Source organism: Aplysia californica, unplaced genomic scaffold (genome assembly GCF_000002075.1).
Source record: "Aplysia californica isolate F4 #8 unplaced genomic scaffold, AplCal3.0 scaffold00042, whole genome shotgun sequence".
Lineage (NCBI taxonomy): Eukaryota > Metazoa > Mollusca > Gastropoda > Aplysiida > Aplysiidae > Aplysia > Aplysia californica.
This window is the reverse complement of record NW_004797312.1, coordinates 1,157,731-1,179,144: the sequence shown is the minus strand read 5'-3', so window position 1 is coordinate 1,179,144 and position 21,414 is coordinate 1,157,731. Positions and strand designations below refer to the sequence as shown.

Below are 21,414 nucleotides of genomic sequence, written 5' to 3'. Positions count from 1 at the left end.
AGGCTAGGTGTAGATCTTTCCTACCAGAAGACCAGGGGAGGGGCTGAAAGACAGCAGTAAGAAAGAGCCAAGGAGAAGCAGTAGAACTGAAAGGCTGCATAAAGAGCCAGGAGCCCAGAGGTGGAGGCAAAGGAGGCGAGGGAGTAGGGACAGAAAGCGGAGACGAAATCAAACGACATAACATTGTAAGAGAGCAGGAAAGGAGGCGAAAGGAGACAATTTTAAAGAAGAATTTGGTACCCGGATTTGAACCCATGACCTTTGAATGAGAGGCGAACATCCTAACCTCTGGGCCACGAAAGCCCCCTCTGGATCTATAGCTTGTTCACTTTCGTCTGGCAGCTTAAATTTTTTTTAGCTCATTCAGAAATTTACCTAAGCCAACGAAACTTTGCAAGGCACTTCAGCAGGCAAGCCACCAATCAAAAATATATTTTTTTTAAACCTCGACCCAGTAAGAAAAAGGTTTTCTCTTTGGGCCCTTTATTAAAAAACGCTCTTTGGATGCATACACAGGATCACTAAAATAAATAATCAACAGTAGCCTCACCTACAAATTGCTCATTTTGAGACAGCGACACCGCCCTGCCCCCACATTTCAGTGTAAGCTTGTCGATTTCATCCCCTGGCTGTACGTGCCCACGTACACTGTACGTGTCCGTCCACGTACATAAGCCTATGCCTGCCTCTCCCCACAATAGTGTTGAATCTTTGGTAGTACAGCAGCAGGCCCCGAATTAGATTTGCTTGTCAAGGCCGAGGGACCATGGTGTGAGAGAGCGTGTATGGGTGTGCGTAAGCATGTGTGCGTGTGTATGTCTGTGGTGAAACACCAAATCAATGTGCCAGTATCTGGACAGTAAAGATTTTTGATCTTATCTTATGCTGTCCCTGGAGAAAGTTGCATTTGAAAATAACAAAAGTTGCAAAAAAAGTTGCAAGACATGTATAGCTTAACAACAGAGCTAAACAAATTTCTTGGAATTAATGGAATACATTGTTGGTATGCTCATTGCAATCAAAGTAACAAATATGAGTTTCGTTAGATAAAAATATTAAAGTAAATGTTTGTTTTAGTAAGCGTTTTATGGCACTTGCAACACAATAAGGTCACATAAGTGCCGAAGATATGAGGTGTTACAAGAGAGTAACAAACATAAAAAAGAATGAGGGGAGATAAGGACGATAGTTGTTTGATAGGAATGAAGGAGCAAATACCAGAGCACCCGCCAACCATCCACAAAGTAAATGTGAATGCGTACGAAAAAAAACCCACAACTGCATGGAGTACAAAACAGTTTGTCCCGTGACACATGCACCAGGTCCTTAAACTCTCGTTGACGTTTAGGGGTTTTCTAGATGAATCGATCCATGTATAGATTTAGATCTACCCTCCTAGCCTTAAATTTAAAGTCTTTCACATATTTTTATACTAGATCTAGATCTATCTACCTGATGCTACAGAACCAAACGCGAGCTAAGTAATCAGACAATCGTGTTAACAATTGATTTACTGTAGATCTAGATTCAGCTAGAAGATGATTCAGTCCAAAAACAGGACCATTAGGGGATTGGGTCGGTTTGCTAGCCAGATTGAGGGTGCAAAGCGGCTATCGTGGCATAAGCTGATTGCGCCCGACTGATTGCCTCAAAAACAAACGCGACAAGTCAGGTGATCATCCCGACCCAACCCAATCCCATCCACAATGGGCACCCTGTACAAAGGAAGTACAGTGGAACTCGGATTCAACGAGGTCGCCGGGCCTGACCTAAAATCTCGTTGAATCCGAGTGTTCGTTTATAGCAAACACGAGGTTTTGTGCAGACAATTACAGGCACTGAACATGTAATGTATAAAGAGAAGTCACAAGTAGTGCCTGAAATGCTGGCATAATTATGAGCTGTGCAAAAAAAAAAGACCGATTCGTTCAAATGCACTCCTGTGTCATCTCGATTGTTTACTACAAAGTTGTGTTGCTGTGTAGAGCCTAGCATAAGGCAACTTTTGATTTCATAGACAAGCGCACAATTCATTACGAAGATCTACGTCAAGACTATATCGCTTATCATTGTAATAATGATCAGTTGCCGAGGGGGAAAAAAGACTGACGCGTTTGTATCTGAGACGTTCAACGCCCGGACCGCTAGTGCGTCCCCCCTCCCCGACACGCACACACAGCCGCACGAGTGCAGGCCGCCCATCCGACCCCAACACACACCAGAGAAGACACGTGCGCGAGCCAACAACGCATGTGTTGGTATGAAAAAAGGCCGCTGATTGGTCGCATGCAATTGGCTACGTGAATAATGGTTCAAGATGCAGTTGCGATGGATGGTTTCCGGGAATAGATAAAGTTTGTTGTGGGAGAAAAATGAGCGAAGCCATATCTGCGGGGGCTGTTCACCCTGGAAGCGACCTCCTTGAATCCGAGCTCACTGATTGAATCCACGTTATTTTTAGCGATTTTAAAGAAGAAAAAGAACGGGGAATCTATCTCATCTCGTTGAATCCGAGCTCGTTGAATCCGAGTTCCACTGTATTGCACTTGATTTGGAGTCTACATAATTTGATAAGTAGGCACCAAGTCAGAGTAGTCCTACAATGGATTCCTGCCCACACTGGGATACAGGGAAATGAAAGAGCTTATGCTCTAGCAAAGAAAGGAGCTAGCCTCCCTCAGCCTGAAATTCTTACTGATTACATCACCTGCGGCCAAATGACCAAGTCAAACCTCAAGGAAGACTGGATGAATGATTGGGCCACAGGTACCACAGGAAGGATGATGTATGGCCGCATGAATTATAAACCACTGGTCAAAGATCCAATCAATGAGTTGAAGAGGGGAGATCAATCCATAATCTTCTAACTTAGAACACAACATGTACCCCTCAACCAACTTCTCAACCGAATTGGAGTAAAGCAGTCTGCTGCCTGCCCACTATGTGACTACCCCTCAGAGACAGTGGAACATCATTTGCTCTTCTGTAGAAAACTAACTGATTTAAGGGGAAGCTACCCCACACATCTAATTGCCTCTACTCCTCAAGACAACAATTAGAACAGACTTGCAGCTATTACCGAATGGCATCATGCAGAAGAGTTAACGCTCAGATGCTACTGGATCGCTAACAACAACAACATGAAACAGAGCTTGGAGAACAAGTTTTACATAAGAAGTATTCCATTTTATTAATTCTGCACACTTTTTTTTCTAACACAATGCAATAGAATTTACATTATTAAATATCACTCTGACCACTAGATCAACCAAAAACAGATCATTTTCACAATTTTATGACAAGTTCTACAACCAACAAGACATATCATCACATATAGCATCGAGCACAAAGGGAACATTTGTTACACGCACAAGCACTTCATTTCATTGTCTTCCAAATGTTATTGTTACTGCCAAAATTAAAATCATCATTTACACTGACAATAATAACTCCACTGTACATACACCCTTTGACTTTGAGTGCACTCTCTTAACACTTTGCGTCACTTGGCGCAATAATGCGGCGGTGAAAATTTCGTTCTAGTCACCTGGCGCAGTTCTGAACCAGGCCCGAGAAGTCCATTGCAGTCACTCTCCTGGCTGGGTGATCAAGTGGGGTATTTCGTACTGCTGGCTGCGTGACCGCAAAATGTAAAAAAAAAAAAAAAAAGAATTCCGGAGAACTCAAAACACAGCACACAAATACAAATTGGACCGAATCTCATACATACAATTCAGAAACCCTTCAATATCAAATAACTAGCACTCATCAAATCCATGCTACAAACACTCTACTTACTCAAAATCAACAATCACGAGTGCCTTTTAAGCCTTGGGTCTTACTTCTTTAACTTTCAACAAAGATGAGAAATAATTTCAGTGGAGTGATAACGTTTCGAGAACCGTCTCTTCCTCCCATCTCATACCCATCAAACGAAAACCTCACACAATGTGATACACAGTCTTCCTTTCAATTTCAACACAAGCACACGACATCAAAAAGTGAAACTGTGAGCGTAGGGCGCCTCCTCTGCCGCTCTCTCCACGACCATGGGGGCCTTCAGTGGCTTGATCTTGCGGCCGTGGTAGCCCGTCTTCCGCTGCCACCAGCCGCTGTGAGGCCGCCGTCCCTGCCATCGGTTCTCTCCAGCTTTGCGCATCTTCTTGGTCTTGTGATGTTCAACGTTGGAGACGCGCCCAATCGTCACCATACACTCTTGCGATATGACCAGTTCTCGTTTCGAGGGCATGCGTATAACACACTTGTCTCCAACCTTGCGAACGTAGAGCCCGGATGTACCAGCAGCCCTGGCTACGGTGCCCCCTGAGCCTACTAAAGCCTCAATGTTGTGGACCAGAGTACCCAGAGGCAAGGAGCCAACAGGATGAGCATCTCCTTCCTGAGCTCGCACTGCAGGGAAACGGACAAAAGTATTAGCATGTGCATTAATGTCTTTTTTTTTAAAAATCAGAATCGTCTATCTGTGCCCCCAAAAAGAGAAAATTCAAACCTCAAATTCATATTCACATATGCTATTGTTCCACCTACAGTACTGAAAAAAGTGCCCCAAAGCCAATTTGGCGGTAAAAAAAACCTTATCGTATTTATGAATTAATACGATTGTGGGCGTAGAAAGTTGAGATGAAAGCAGATGACAGAACATGATTACAGAGCAGGAAAGGAGAACATTTTTAGAGAGGAAAATTTACCTTCACTGTCAGAATGTGAACCCGAGACTTACTGAAAGAGAGGCGAACACCATCACCTCTAGACCACAAGAGCCCCCCTTTACACTTTAAGAAAGTAGAAGGTAAATAAATAAGAAGTAGCTCCCATTTGTGAAGGAGCTAAAATGTTTGGCGATATGAAAAAAAAAATATATAGCAGGATAAAAGAACCAAAATAGGGACTCAAATTACGACAATAAATCGGCAACTTCCAGATGCTGACCTAGATAAGACAACCTGCACCAAACATTCACTTTTCTTGTGGAGAAAGTAGTCTAGTGGTTAGGCTTCTTTGACTCGTAATCTTAGGGTTGCGCGTCTGGGGGGGGATTTGAGCTGCAGGCCTGACGCTGTGTCCTTGGGAAAGGCATTTACATGAATTTTCCTCACTTCACCCAGGAGAGAAAGAGAACCCAGCAAAAGAGAGCAAAAGATCTTGTCAGTATGTTAGTGCTTTAGTGCCTATAAATGGCAGCTTGCACTGTGCGTTTCCCGGGAAGTTGAGATTGTTTCAGAATGCTATCAGGTCTACTAGGGTAATAGTATAGATTGTAAAGCACATAGAACTTGCTTTGGAGCGGGATTTTGCCCTCTATACAAATGGTACCTATTATTATTATTATTATTTAGCACCATAAAGTGTTTTGGACGACTAAATGGTTCAGCAGGATCAAATGTGTAAAAATCATTGCTCTTTATTACAATATGAACAATAAAAAGTCTTAAGTTTACCTTGCTGTTTCAAGGGGGAAAAATAAGCACAAAATTATATATAAAAAAAATACTGGGCTGAAAAGAAAAACAATGAAAATATTTTCACGGGAGTTGAAATGAAGCATGTACAGACAAGCTTGCACATAGCGAAATCAGAGGGATTGGGAAAACTTTTTGATGCGCAAATTTCGTTAAATACATGTTTTAAATGCAAAAAATACACATAAGCCTATGTGTACAAGAAAAAAAATTTGGGACCTGAAAATCTATTTATGTGTGTGTTCACTAACATGCATATTCGCCATGTGCATGATTAGACTGAATGTTCCAACAACATATTGCTTAAGTACGAGCCAAAGAGAACTTTAACTCACTGACTACGGATCCCGTCACGGGTACGGGGCGGACGGTCGGTTCGCAGGTACGGATCCCGTACCCCCGACGGGATGGACTTCGTGGTTTTGTTCCGTATCTTGTGCTCCAGTCACATGAACGGGAACGGACTCCAGTGTTAGTTTTGCCTCTTGTTTCGTTTCGTGCCGAGTTTGGCGGAAGTTTCGTGGTAACTTTTTAAGCAATTGAAGGTGAAGGACAGTCACCTCATCTGGGGTTGACCTGACCGGAACTCGGGCTATGTTTTTTCTATACAAATGATAGTAATCCGACAGTCGTGTTGAAGTAACGGTCGCATGAAAAAGAATCACATAATTTCGTTGTTTTCGATACTTCTGTATGTTCTAGTGACTTAGGATATGATGTGTCTGATAGTTAGGACCCTGGATATGTACCCGAACACGGCCCGAGTCGTTGTTTTAGGGCTAGATCTAGATCTAGCACTAGTACTGTTATTGTTGTTCGCGCAACGAAATCACAACTTCGTTCCCTACATCTGTCTCTTGTAATTCAGTGTATGGGTCTGAATAAACGCACAGACCAGCTTTTATATTTTCACCAAACACTCACACATGGATACAAATCAAAACAGAACACTTTGAACTTTTATTTTTGTTGTTGTTGTGAATTTCATTCTATCTTTTCGTGTCTCTGGAAATTTTTCCAAAAATCAAATTCATTCCAATTTTGAAACAATCATAAGAATTAAAGTATTAGACCTAGAGAACTTAATTTTTTTGCAATAGACTAAGTTTGAAAGTTACTTTACTGTGTCAAAAAATAATTACAATAGGATAATTCTGAGAGTTGTGGTGGTGTTTTGAAATACCCCCCAAAAATGCCAGTACTCAGCGCTAGTGATTTGTGAAAGGGGCCAGTAGTCAGTGAGTTAAGGATTCTAAAGAAATATAAATATATGGCATCAGCCCCTCTGGTGCACACATCAGAAAAGTTCTTTACATGGATGTCAATAAAACATTTGTCCAACGGTAACAAATTTCAGAAGTCTTTTGACAAAACCGACATAGTGCTTTCACCTTCAAAACTTTGTGCGTACAATGCTAGTATTCACTATGCCCCCCCCCCCCCCCCCCCCCGAAAAGGATAATGCAAAATTTACAATGACAAGCATAACATTCAATTTAAGATTTTCCTCAGAGGATTAAAATTCAACTTTATTCACCTGGCATAGCTGTGACAGTTCCAGATGTTTTGATCAAGTCTCCTGACTTCATGTTCTCAGAAGCTAAAATCCATCGTTTATGATTTCCTGCTGCCACAAGGGCTATATTAGCAGTGCGACAGTCATCTTTGATCACCTCGTAGACTTTCTCAACCTTCGGTTCGCCTTCCTTTGGACCAACCCTATGGAAATCTATCATTCGATACATCTTTTTGAAGCCTCCACCAATTTTGTGGATCCAAATTCTTCCTGAAATATAACAAAAAAAACAAAAAACATCAGTGATTATAAAATAATTATTTCATTTTCATAAATGATATGAGTTTCTTAACCCTATCCGCAAGTCGTGTTTTACTATCATATCCATACGACGTGGGAAACTCTGTGCCACCACATTCCAAAGAGGAAATTTACTCGTTAATCCAATCCGTACGCTTTGCATAGCAGTTTGTCAAAATGATTTTTTGAAAAATACTAAAAGTCTCAAAGAGGTCTTTGTACTAGAAGTATTCTAAAATGTGAAGAATACAACCACGGGGGTACAAAATTACCCCAGGGCATACGGACAGGGTTAATTAAGAAGAAAAGATATATTCTTGGAAAGGTAAGATATCACCTCACAGCCCACTCAGAAAAACTATGATGAAAAGGATATTACCATCACAAATTGAGTCAGCCACTCCCTCTTTCTCTCCTTCACTGCACACGCAAATAGACTGAATGGACTTCATCTTTCTGCCTCACAATTTAGGAAAAGTAATCATGTCCTTACTTTTAACAACCCATTTAACACTAGTATCACAACAGGTCATTTTCAAAATAAAAGCACTCTCTCTTACCTAAAGACAAACCAACAACAGCGATTGGTGTGATCATACAGAGTGTCTAAACAATTATTTTTTTTAACAGGGATCCATTTAAAGAGCAAGTTACTCAGTTATGTTTGCATCAATTTCAACCGAACGCCATATTCAAGAAACATCAAGTTTTTAAAAGCTCAGCCAAAACTGAGTAAAATACAAAATTCTACAACTTCTTGCAAATACACCATAGTGTGTACTTGGGGGCTTCAAAGAACAAATTAATTTAAAAGAAAATAATCTTTGAAATCGGAATGTGGCCGCCTGAAGGCAGGGACCCTACAAAGAAGGAAAAAATACCCCATAATTTCAAACAACTTGCATGTTTGAGTCACAAAGTGAAATTAGCTGCCGTTTTTCTTTTTTGTCAGTCATTTTGGTATTTACAATTTGCAAGAGCACGCTATCATCTGCAATACAGAAATACGAGCAAATTTGGTACCCGAATGCATATTTAAAATGTCCAAATATGAATCCACACTGTGCTCGTGTAAAATTTTCCAACTTCCAAAATGTCCACAGTACAACACAAAGCTAAAAATAATACATTTTCAGGCCGTACCGTGTACATCACAACAAGGCAACAAAGGGGTTGATGCATATATACACATTATGCTTGATCCTTTAACGAAGCTGTTACGTATGGTGTTTTTCTCAGTTTTGGTTGAAACTTAAAAAACATAATTATTTTCAAAGACACAGGCTCACTTTCTTCACACTGACACATGTGACATGATCCCCTTGGTTGAATTTCACTTGAACAAAGTTTGCCGAGTGAAACTGAAGCAAAGATGGTCGAGTTATTGCCCTTCAGATGGGTTCTCTTACTTTGAGACACCCAGCACTTGAATGCATTGAGTTCACATTTACCATACTGGCATCTGCAGTGTAGGGGATCAGCACTTTGTGTTGCATGCAGGAAACCCGATATAGATTCCTGAGTGGGGAGAACATTTATCAATTATCTCTGTCTACCTACTGGGATGTTGTATGCCTTAAAGTTCAGGTTGGCCCCGACAGGCAGTCAGAAGCCAGCCTCCTAATGTTCTAAATTGTGTAGATAGGGGAGTAAAAACACTACATACAGTAGAGTCCGTGAATCTCAAACATGAAAATCACGAAGTCTCGCGTATCTCGAACATAATGCTCAGTCCCATTTCAGTCCCTATGTTTTCTTTGTATTGACGTCACAGAGTTCCCGAACACTTGGAACACGCAACATCCGAATCTCAACAAACAAATCAACTTCGCATCTCAACTAAAAGACCCAGCTTTACAGCCATTCTGGCAGAGGGTAGGTGTTTCTTGGTTATTGTTACAGCCAAAACGTGGTCCTTGTCTCACCACAAGAGACTGGAGGAGGGGGGATGTGGAAGGAGGAGGTGGTGTTGGGGAGTGATGATGACCACACCGCACGGGTGGCTCGCCATTGCAGTGGGACGCGCGTGGGTGCAGATGGCAAGAGGCATAACTTTCTGTAAGCCAATGAAATGAGAGGAAAGGAATGACGTAGGAGTCGACTGTGCACACGTGAGATTTTCTACTTTACATTTCATTCATCTTCTTGCTTCCACACCGTTAACACGTTCATCAAGGGGGCTAACTGTGATAATTGTTTTAATGTTATTTTTTACTGCCCTTGATTTTCTCTTTTTCTTTGTATTTGGGGCTTTCACGGACATGACGAATTACGGAAATGTCGAACAGTAATTCAAATCCCAGACGAATTCGAGTTACCGGTGTTTGACTGTAAATATTTTATAAATATCTTTCATTATTATGCAAATTTCAGGGGCACTGTATTTCAGTATTTTTTAACCGTTACTATCTCAATCTAATAGAATTTTACTTCAAAATAATAAACTAAACATACATATCTCTACCTCAGAATTTCAAAGTTCGATCAGCACAGTAACTAATTTTGAGAAATTTGAGGTCAAATACTTTGAGTCTCGCGTCATATCTCTAGCTTTTTCTATGCAATTCTTAGAATATCTTGATAATGACTCCGAATAATCTTATGATTTTGATAGAGCAGATAGAACATTTGGTTTCTGATCTCATGATCTTAGTAACTCAAAATAGCCAAAAATGTCATATAGAACTTTGTAATTCTGAGGTACTGATACATATAGAAATATGTCACAGAACTTTATTATTTACCATCAGGTCCTCGTCCCCCTGTTTTTGCTACTTCTATAGGCTTGATAGTGTACTTTGTTGGATCAACACTGGCATCAAAGCGGTAAAGTCCTATCTTCAGATTTCGAGGTATCCTGGATTTGAAATTCTTTAAACACGCTGGACTTGAGTGGATATTTCTGAAACAGAATGAACATTAAATTTAATGTCGGCAGCACTCTAATCACCAAAGTAATATTTACATTTCAATATTATCTCCAATAAAGATATATACAAAGATCAACCCAGGATTGATATAAAGTGAAAATGATTCTTAGACTTAGCAAGAGTTCTACGGCACTTGCAATGTTCACAATTAGGTAATAAGTGCCGAAGATTAGAGGTGTTATGAGAGCAGGTTATTTTGTACAGGTGGCCATTACAGCAGGTTTAACTTCATGTGCCAAGCAAGAACAAACTTTACTTTATAGTGACAGAATGGATAAGCGGATCAACATCAGAAAAACAGAGGGAGGAGGGAGACAGAAAGGGAGATAATAATAAATATAAATCATAAATGAAATAATGACTTTTATAAAGATTCCACTGGGGAAAATTGACAAATAGGCCTATATAGTAATTCTGGGTTCAGAAATTAAATCATCCTTTCACAACACAAATTCATTATCGCACTCACACAGACAATTTTGCAAACATACCACAGCTAGTTTTCATAGAACAGCACCTTGTTCCACATCAATAAAACAGTCCTTGCCCTTCATTTAAGACTGCAATTGAGGCAAGGACCTACCCTTGAAATATTTTCACTACTATACGTATCACTATAATTATTAATATACAAAACCAGCCTCCGGTGAATATCATTTTCATACGCCGAAGTTGGGATAACATGGGGGAGGGGGGTGGGCTCTCGCGGTCAGAGTTTAAGATGTTTGCTTCTCATTCAGTAGGTTCGAACTTCGAAACCTGACAGTGGCGGAAAATTTTCTTTCACCTTTCCTGCTCTCCAATCAAGTTCTGTTCTCTGCTTTAATCTCCACTTCCTGCCCCCCCCCCCCCCCCCCCCCCCCCCCCCCCTCCCCCTGGGCTCCTGACTCTTTCTACAGCCTTTCTACTGGTATTCTGCCACACCCCCTGATCTTAAGGTAAGTAAGATCTAACACCTGGTCTTCTTGGATAGGGGGGAAAAATCTCGGGATGTTCCGTGTGCAAGTTATGTAAGTTAAAGTTCCTTTGGTGGTCCTACAATCAATAAGAAGAGTAGGCTTCAGCTGCCACCCAGCCAAAATTCAAAATTAATTCCGACCAAACTAAGAGTACTTAATGTGTCATGCGCGCTCAATGTATGAATTTATGTAGTTGCTAGTGACGTACAACACTAAGCAAAAAGGATTATAACATAAGAGTAATAGAATATCACACTGCATAGATAGAAATTGCATGGTATTAACTGACTTCAGCACTAGCTAAGCTACCTCACAGTTTCTGTGGTCCGTGCGGGGGGCCTGACATGGCTCATCGTCAGCACAGAAAGACGTTGGCAAAGTTTGTTGATACTCATTGTTGTTTTTTTTTCCAGGAACTGGGAACAGAGAGAAATAAAAGAAAAATTTATGTAAAAATAGACAAGGAATGGTTAGCAACATCTATGCAGCTGATTCTTAGCAATGCAATCCCCAAACTTTTAAATAAAATACTACAAAATGGATATAAGGTATTAACATTCCCACATCATTAGAAACAACGACGTCATATCTGGCTCACTGCTCCAATTTTTTTTGGTTGAACTGGGCTTCCTAAGCTTAATATGACTATAAATTTGCTTCATGTATGCATATTTTCGAAAAACAAGTCTAAAGAATTATATGTGAGGCATTGCGGTGAAATCAGGCGTTTGACAAAATAATGAAATCAAACTGGCAATTTTGCGGCCATTCCAACCGTTGGGCAATCTTTTTAAGGCTCAATACCTTTTTAAGCCCATTTAAAAACACATTTTTTGAGAAGATTTTACGGAAAAAAAGTTGATCAAAGTCAAAAGCACAAAAATTGTAAATGTGCAGTTTTCAAGGACAATCCAACTTTAGCAGCCATTTTCTCGTTAATTTTATCACTGACACCAGGCGACCCCCACCTCCTTCATTCACAAATCTCGACTTCTATTCTGGACAGACGAGTATTTTTTGTTTTTATAGAAACAAGACATACAAGTTTTATGATGATACCAATAACTCCGTATATGAACTTTTGCCAATAAGATGGAATCTAAAATGTAGCACACAGGGTTGAAGAAAGCTTTTAATATTTCGTTTTTACTTGAATTTTTACTATTCATGTATATCACCTCCTACAAAAACTTGTATTTACAGACCTACACATGGCATGCTAAGCTGTGTAACTGGCGTTACATAACATCAAGTCAAATTCTTTCTGACATAACTATGATGACACATTTTTTAGAATTTGAACAGACACAATTATTTTAACAGTTTTCTTATTGCTTTAATTTTCAAAAATAAGCATGAAGAGCATATAAAATGGTGAGGATCATCACATAAAAAAGAAATTCTGAATGCCATTGTGTTTGCATTTATGTATCATCATATTTATGTCCGAAAGGAATGAAAAACTTTGCATTGTTGTATCTTAATTTCTTTTATATGAAAATTTGGGCAAATATCAAGTATCTTTTGAACATGATAACCATGATGACAAGAAATGAAAAATACCCTGTAAAGTAATTTAGGGATAAAAAAAATTATTTTAAGAGTTTTCTCATTGCTTTTATTTTCAAATATAAGCATGAAGAGGATATAAAATCACAGAAAAAATACATTCGGAATGTCTTTGTGTTCGCATTTATTTGTGTCATCATAATTATGTCCCCCCCAAAAAAAGAAAAACTTTCCATTTTCATATTTTAATTCATTTTTTAAGAAAATTTTGGAAAACAAAGATTCAGGAGATTCAGTTTGACTCATTTATAATGCATGCTAATGGTGAAAAAATTCCACTTAATTCACATTTCACTATGACTATATGCAAAATACCAAATACAGGGTTCCTGCCATGAACTTCCCATCAAATTCAAGGAGTTTTCAAGGAGGTTTCAAGGAGAAATTGTTAAAATTCAAGGAGATTTGGTCAAGAAATTCATGACGAAAGCCTATTAAAGAAAAACACACTTGTCCGAAAGGAATCATATCATATTCATAGTTTCAATTTTCCTAGAAAAACTGTTCCCAGGATGACTGCAAACCCGGCTTCTCAATTTTCAAGGGGGGGGGGGTGTCTCATCCATTCTCCAGGGGCATGTTACATAACAACGACAGTTAGACCTGCATGTGAGCCAGTGCATGCTCCATTTATATATTATATATAATATATACACACACACGCATGTAGGTACATTGAATCCAGTCAACAACATGATGTCAGTGTGGCACTGGGATACTGTGACTTAGGTTTTTCAGTCTGTTCTAACTTATTTATATTTTCCCCTCATCATATTCGCCTATATAAACTATATAAAAATGAATCTTGCTTTGAGCCTGAGAAAAGGCCTAGAACCAGAATATCCACTGTTAAGAACCAGTTAGGGTGTCAAGGTTTATATAATAAACGTGAAAGACAAAAATTATTACTCCAGATCAAAGTAGAGTAATAACATGAATGGCTCAGGTAGACCTATTCAGAGCGAGAGGTGTAAGAACTGTCGGGGGGCAAGATGCAGTGACACTGAAAATCTGCGAATCTTGAACAGAAAGCTAAAATATACAATGCATATAATTTACTATCGCCTACGCAATGAAACCGGAACCCTTTAGTAAAAAGAACACGGCTTAGACGGTTGGAGTAAGATGGATCCCGATTCCACACAAGGACTGTGCACCAACGCGCCCTTTGCAGAGAGATCTAGAGATGTACCAACTTCCAAGTTCAGTTGGGTTTTTTGTAATCCGGCGTTGCCTTCAACACCCCCCCCCCATTTTCGAGTCCTATACTTCGCAGCGCTCAAACTTTGCATGAACTTTGGTGACTTCAACCATCGCCGATACTCACGATGTGACGAAAACGCACAGGTTCAATGACCGGTCACGATGGCGAGCCCGACAAGACGCTTGTATAACTTTCTTTTTCTTTTGTTTTTTTTTCACACAAGTGACAGCACAGGACAAACGATTTATTTTCATGGCGACACAGCGTTTGTAATGTAGAGCCTGCATGTTACAAATGTGGCGTTGTCAGACTACTATAGGCCCTACCGGCAAATTTCTGGGTGGTAACGAAAGCGAAAGCAGATCTTGATTTTCCAGATCGAGCTTCGGTATCGCACATACTTCCACTTATTGCCGCCATTACCGCATGTGCGCGTGTAACGTACTCTCAGGCCGGGAAAGGCCGAATAAATATTATATCACAATCGCGACCGGCAAAAATGAACTCAAGGACGTTATCGGATTTGGTTTTCAAATATTCGAGAACTTTTAAGTATTTCCTCGGGTCTTTCACGGGGCAATTTACAGATTTCTTCAAATTCCCGTTGCATTCCGGATCTCGGCGGGGTTTTTTCAAATTCCTGGTTAATTCCAGGCCCGGGGCCTTTTCTGGCAAAATTCAAGGAGTTTTCAAGGAGATGTTTCCTTGAAGGCAAATTCAAGGAGTTTTCAAGGAGATTTTTCCTTGAATGCAAATTCAAGCAGTTTTCAAGGACTCCTTGAATTCAAGGAGGCCGCAGGAACACTGCAAATATCTTTCAAACATTACCACGATGACACATATTTTGGATAAATGTTTGTCGTCATTTTGGAACATATCAATTTACATCTAGATCTCGCCGCATTTTTTGGGGGGTATTAATTTGTATTATCTTTTATAAACAATCTCATCAATTCTCGTTCCATAAATTTACCTTCTCCTCAAAGTTGTACACACACACACACACACACACGTGCACACACGCATACGTGAGCGCACACACATAAGTGAGTGCACACACACACACAAACAAGCACGTGCGCACACACACAAGCATGCGCGCGCACACACACAGCCCAAGCAGTTGGCCATGAAACCTAGTGACGCAGCTAATTGCGCGCTAAGCGGCAAAGCGAGCCCACCACGGTGAGATCTAGTCAACTGGCCCAAGGGAAGCTACTGGAAGACGACAAAAATAGATGGCGGAAATACCTCATCTATATTTGGGACAGTCACAGAGGTGTGCTAGGTGCTCGCTGTAGCTTATGGTGTTAGATTCATAAAGGTGCAGTTGGTCGTCCGGCCCTCTACTGCACTCCTTCCCTCATTTTGTACTGTAGCCTACTGAAAAAAAAAAAATAGCAGACAGCACCGCTTCCGCTTCTCTTCCACTTGCCCAGTCTGGGCCAGGCCAAAATTTTTATCAATTCCTGCTTTACAATATACAGCAAAAGAACTGCAGACAGCCAATCTCGTGTACTTTCGGATAAAATATCAATACTGAGTATTATTAGGGCCTAAATAAAGTCAGTACCACTCTTGGCATTCTTGGCTCTTACAAAACCGGAGATTGACAGATTGCCATAAACGGAGAATATTTTTGTTGACAATGTGAATGATTGAAAAGTGAACGTCAATACAGTGGAATCATGTTATAACAAGAGGGAGGGGACCAGTGCAAAATGTCCGTTATAGCAGGATTCTCGCTAAAAGGGATCCAGTAATAAATTCAAGGGAAATAATAAAGTAGTCCTAATCTATGAATTTGGTGTTGTTTTCTTTTTTCTTTTTGTTGTCTCCCCTGATGATGATTTTGTTTCTGCATGACCTCTAGGTCTTACTAGATCAAAAATCTAATTGGGTTTCTTCCTCTAGCGCTAACAATGTTGACAGCTAGGCGTTGGCCATCAGAAAGAAAGGGCTTAAAAGGTTAACTCACCCGCTGTGTTGTCCCCCACCACACCACACCTTGTGGTGCATTTTGTCTGCTTGCGCACGTCACACATTCGCTCCATCCATCACATAGGAGAAGTGAGAGGTATGGTAGACCTAGATAATCTAGCCTAGGCCTAAGCTGGCCTATCACGCGATACGTTCTGCTTGTCTGCGCATGCCACAACAACCTCCCTACTCAGTCGCTCCGGCCTTCATTGTTGACACTCATGGGCTCTCCCATTCTTTGTTTCGCTAGATCATCAACAAGTTTCTCAACTGGCTAAGTTTTACATTATGTATAAATTGGCCTATGCACTGTGCACAGCAGCAGCAATATTCTGCTACAACCGACTCGAATGTTTGTCTGATTGCGCTACAGCAGTATCTTATTTACAAAGATACAGGAGAAAAGAAAAAAATGGGGTTTTAGAATAGTGTCTTTAATGACAGACTTCTTGTTATTTCAGGACTCGTTATAAGTAGACTCCACTGTACTGTCAATACTGTTGAGAATGAAGTAGAAAGGTCATTAAGACTACACTACACTAAAGGGCCTATTACATGTACAGGTCGACCGGACAGGTTTTTTACCGTAGTAGGCAAGCCGTACTGCCGGACGAAATCGAGGAGACTGGTTTATAATTACACGCCACAATCTACCTGAAGGCGGCCGCACCTCGCGAGCAACATATATTCTACAAATTAGGCTTAGCCTGGGTGAAACTTCAATGGCACGCAAAACATAAAAATGTGCAGGAAAGTCCTGCACTGGAAAATCCTTACAAAACGAAACAAGTCATTCGCGAGCCATTACCCTAATTTTGATTCACTGGTTCTGAATCTGGTATTATTTTTTTATCTACGACGAGATTTTCTATAATTTTGAAATTAGTTCTGTTGTCCCCGGCGCAGCAAACTTCAAAGACAGTCGGCACTCCCCTCAAAGCCAGATGGCCGGACGTCAAATTCACAGGCAGTGGCTGTGGGTTCTTTACATCCGGCCGGCCGGTTTTTCGCCCGAGGTTCGCCTATGATTTGAGTCGCATTTCTTATAACACGTTACGATTTGCCATACGGCCCAGAAACCTGTCCAGTCGGCTTGTACATGTAATAGGTCCTTTAAGACTAAAAGCTGTAAGTATAAAGTAAACAACTGAAGTCTAATCCTACTAATTCTAATACGGGTGCTCAGGGACGGCAGGGAGCAGGTCTAGTCAGAGTCATTAGCCAGCAGCACACAAGCCAATTGCGCACGACTCGATGCCTCAAAAACAAACACCAAACACGTTTGTTTTCAGGCGATGAATGGGGCGATCGTCCCCGACCTTATCCCATCCATAATGGGCACCCCGTATAGATCTAAGTCTAAATAAAGCTAAGGCTAAGGCAGGCAAAGGCTGCCTCTCGAGTTGCTGCTGGGACGTTTTGTGTCTGTAGGACAAGCAGATAGCTAGAGAACGACAATTAAACGCCATTGGCCGATATTTATCATAGTAACAGCCATATAATATTAAATTGTTTGATGTCATTGATGATTCTCACTTTGTCAGTCATGATGGCAACACGACCGCATGACGGCAGTCTGCCGACTCGGAATATTTTCTTTGCAGCTTGCAGAACTGTTCGATTCTGTTGTCTCGGATTGTGCAGCACCCTTCTTCCTCCCAGATTGATTCTGATGCTGTATACTACGTAAAGTGAGAAGAAGAAAAAGACCAAGAGAAGGCCTACATACGAAAGAAAGTTCAAACAAAGTTCAATGACGCAGTGCAAATGATCACCCGTTTTGATCCGCATCGTTTCTTTTTTAAAAAGTTTTGTAAGCACAAGATTTAAATCTAGATCTAGATTTTCTAGATCTAACATTGATACCGACTATTTAAATCAGTATCGATATTTCAGTAGGCCTACACAAAAGTCGGGACCACCATATCCAAGTAGAGTAAAATTACCGGTTCTGTCAAAATTAGGACGAAAACAGGCACGTCGACTTTAAAGCTTTATATCTCCTATCTGCCTTGCCCTAGAGACAAACCGAAACCAGCTACAGGAAGCCATGTGATTGGATGACCCCAGGAATGACCTGTTTCAGCTTGTTCTCATATTTGAGGCCCTTACTGGGTGCAAAAGTGACGCCCGATTTATTTACGTGTTCAGTCACATTTTTTTTGTTTTCTCATGGATTCGGGCAGTATTTTGACATTCGGTCATTTTCAATTATTATCACATTTGTTTCTTTGCAAGCTTAATAACATGATTTTTAATGTTTGTTATCAACACTTGGACACAATGATAGTTTGTCTAAAGTGGTATTCACCATTTATAGTTATTTTAATGAGTATGTATCTGACCCACTCTACTACGTGGTATCTGACTCTACTACACTGGCATCTGGCTCACTCAACTACACTGGTATCTGACTCTGCTACACTGATATCCGACTGTATAACACACTGGTATCTGACTCTATTACACTGGTGTCTGACTGAGTTAATATGCTGTATCTGACTCTACTATTATTTAAATTATTCACAAATTCTTTATTCTTTGTTATACAACCATTGGCTCTATATTATCTTATGTGCCCGAAGGATGAGAAACTACGGATTTTATCTTACAATCCGAGCACCCCCCCCTTTGGGCAAAAATGGCGAGACTAAACGGCAAATTCTCTTTCATCCTTGATAGGGCCTCATATGCAAATAACTCTCCAGCCTTCAGATTCAGAATTTACCAAAACGAAGTGACTATTCGGACTCGAGTCCGAATATGAAAAAATGTTATCCGGACTCTGATTCTTGTCCAGCATGACATCACTTCCGACTTCCTGTGACTCGTGACTCCGGTTTCCTGTCCTGCCTCACTCGTGACTCGCCTCAGGCTGGGTAGAGACCGGGATCACTTGGGGCAAAATGGTGTTTTGTGCAGGAGCCGAGTTTTTATCTTATGATGAATTTGAGGCCGGCCTGAAAAGTTATAGCGCTTCTAAATGCTTATTTGTCAAGAGGTCATCAGAAGCAATTAAAGATGGCTCGTTAGCGTGTGTCGGGGTCGGATGGGCGGCCTGCACACGTGTGGCTGTGTGCGTGTCGGGGAGGGGGGTGGGGGGCACTATCGGTCCGGCCGTTGAACGTTGCATACGCGTCAGTCTTTTTTCCCCCGGCAACTGATCATTATTACAATAACCTAGTCTTGACGTAGATCTACGTAATGAATTGTGCGCTGGTCTATGGAATCAAAAGTTGCCGTATGCTCAGCTCTACACAGCAACACAACTTTTTCTTGGTAAATAATCGAGATGGCACAGACTTGTGTATTTGAACGAATCAGTCTTTTTTTTTTACACAGCTCATAATATGCATGTGCCACGTGGTCTGCTAATCTTCAATTTTACCTTTTTCTACAAAGTAGGTGGGAAACATGGGGGGTGGGGGAGTATCAATGAGGCAGCGGACATCGGATCGGCAGAAAAGGTGTGGGGGAAACTAAAAAATGGCGGAAAATTGGAAGCACTGAACGTTAGATCTATAGAACGAAGACACTTCCTTCTTTCTGGACCCGAGTCCGAATAACATTTTCTCATATTCGGACTCGGGTCCGAATAAGAATTTTTAAAATTCGGACTCGAGTCCGAATATGAAAAAATGTTATTCGGACTCGAGTCCGAATAAAGACGGCCTTACCAAAACGTAGAATCTAGGCCACAGGCTCCTTCATCCACAACCAATGTTAACGCGGTAAATTTTTACTTTCACTCCCGTACACAGATGCACTGTTTCAGGGGTCAAACTGCTGTACTGTTTGCTGCAGATCACACATAAAGCCACTAAAACTGTCGCAAATCAATTATTTTCAAGACATTTTCAAATCTAACTGTAAAATATCAAATTATGGGTAAAAACAGGGGGGCATACCCCCCAGATTTTCTTTTACCCCAGTGGGGCAGGCCCCCCTGGAACCCCCCGATGGGTTCAAAGCAAGTCTATCTCGGTTAAAAACAATCAAATATTTCTAAAACTATTAATTTGCGACGGAAATGAAGTTGATATTCGTGTTCAGCGCATCAATATTTTGTAGAAAATAAACAACTGGTAGCTGAGTGTGAGACGGGAGGGAAAGTAAAAAAAATACCGTTAACTCTTCCGGGGAAAGAGCTTCATGCTGTTTTGCTCAGTTGATGAAGAAAAAGCTGTCTTAAGGACTATTTTAAGCAAAATATCGCCGTAAACTGTTGTTTCAACGAAAGTTTTTTTTTTTTGTTTTTGTAAAGTGTTTTACGGCGCTCGCAACTGCAAAGGTCATATGAACGCGCAGGACACACCTAATATTTTCAGTTGGTAGGAAATTTTGAATTTTGCCCGGGGGGCGGCTGAAGCCTACTCTTATCGATTTTAGACCACCAAGGGATCTTTAACGTGCGCAACTTGCACACGGGCCCTCCGAGATTTTTCGCCCTTGTCCGAGAAGACTAGGTGTAGATCTTTCCTACCAGAAGATCAGGGGTGTGGCAGAAAGACAGCGGTAAGGGGCGGGGGGGGGGGGGGGCAAGGAGTAGCAGTAGAAAGGCTGCAGAAAGAGTCAGGAGCCCAGAGGAGGGGGCAAAGGAGGTGAGGGGATGGGGGCAGAAAGTGGAAATGAAAGCAGACAACAGAACATTGCTCATGCTAGAGAGCAGGAAAGGAGGTGAAATTAGACAATTTTAGAGAAGAAAATTTTTTGGTTGCTACCCGGATTCGAACCCGGGACCTTTGAATGAGAGGCCAACACCTTAACCTCTAGGCCACGAGAGCCCCCTCAACGAAAGTAAGGGAGGTTGCTTTAACTTTAGGTTTGTGTGCCACTCTTTTGGGGCTGGCCACCTCTATTCTCACCCGGAGTGAGAATAGTGCAGGCGAGTCTTGTGGCTATTCTCACCCGGTGCGCGTTCACCAAATTTTGCGTTCACCCTAAACCACAGAATTCTACACTGTGATAACAGAAAAATTGTAGAATTCTGTGCCGTGAACAAACGTTCCATTACAACTGTAGTCTACTAAAAGCGTACAATTTTGTCTGTGGGCAGTGGAGAGAGAGAGAGAAAGAGAGAGAGAAAGAGAGAGAGGAGTAGCGTGAGAATTTCCGGGCAAAACAAAATGGCGACCCGCGTAGTTCGGCTCGATTCGAAAAGTTAAATAGCCGTAGCATCTTTGTAGACAACCAAATTAATTTACTTTTGTGTTTTAACATCATTTTTTAACTTTGTTTTGGTCAATTTGATCGTCCACACCGATAGACAGTATTCAGAAAGAGACAGAGAGAGAGAGAGAAGAGGGGAGGAGTTGATCTTGCGAGAACTTCCGGGAGGGTGAGAATAGCCACTTTCTTTGGGGCTAGAGTCAAACCGCATCACCGCGCACCTTGTTGGGTGCGCAACCCCCGGTCTCCTGCTTTGTTTTGGATAAGAACAGCGAAAACGAGGTTACTTTATGTGAGCATGCGCAGT

General features: G+C 41.1%; 1 protein-coding gene across 3 annotated transcripts in view; it reads right to left on the bottom strand.

The window, feature by feature from the left end:
- Positions 1-3,164: 3,164 nt before the first annotated feature.
- Positions 3,165-21,414, bottom strand: part of LOC101854147 (39S ribosomal protein L2, mitochondrial) — a 22,850-nt gene continuing 4,600 nt past the window's right edge. The window contains exons 2-6 of one of the 3 annotated variants that reach the window (XM_013079175.2): positions 15,210-15,341; positions 11,495-11,601; positions 10,041-10,198; positions 7,018-7,266; positions 3,165-4,410 (exon numbers count right to left, since the gene is read on the bottom strand). In XM_013079175.2, the coding sequence (XP_012934629.1) occupies positions 3,995-4,410; positions 7,018-7,266; positions 10,041-10,198; positions 11,495-11,580 (909 nt within the window). In that variant the 5' untranslated portion in view covers positions 11,581-11,601; positions 15,210-15,341 and the 3' untranslated portion in view covers positions 3,165-3,994. The remainder of the gene's footprint in view (positions 4,411-7,017; positions 7,267-10,040; positions 10,199-11,494; positions 11,602-15,209; positions 15,342-21,414) is intronic. The other 2 variants (XM_035968155.1, XM_005092202.3) reach the window with 2 other exon arrangements.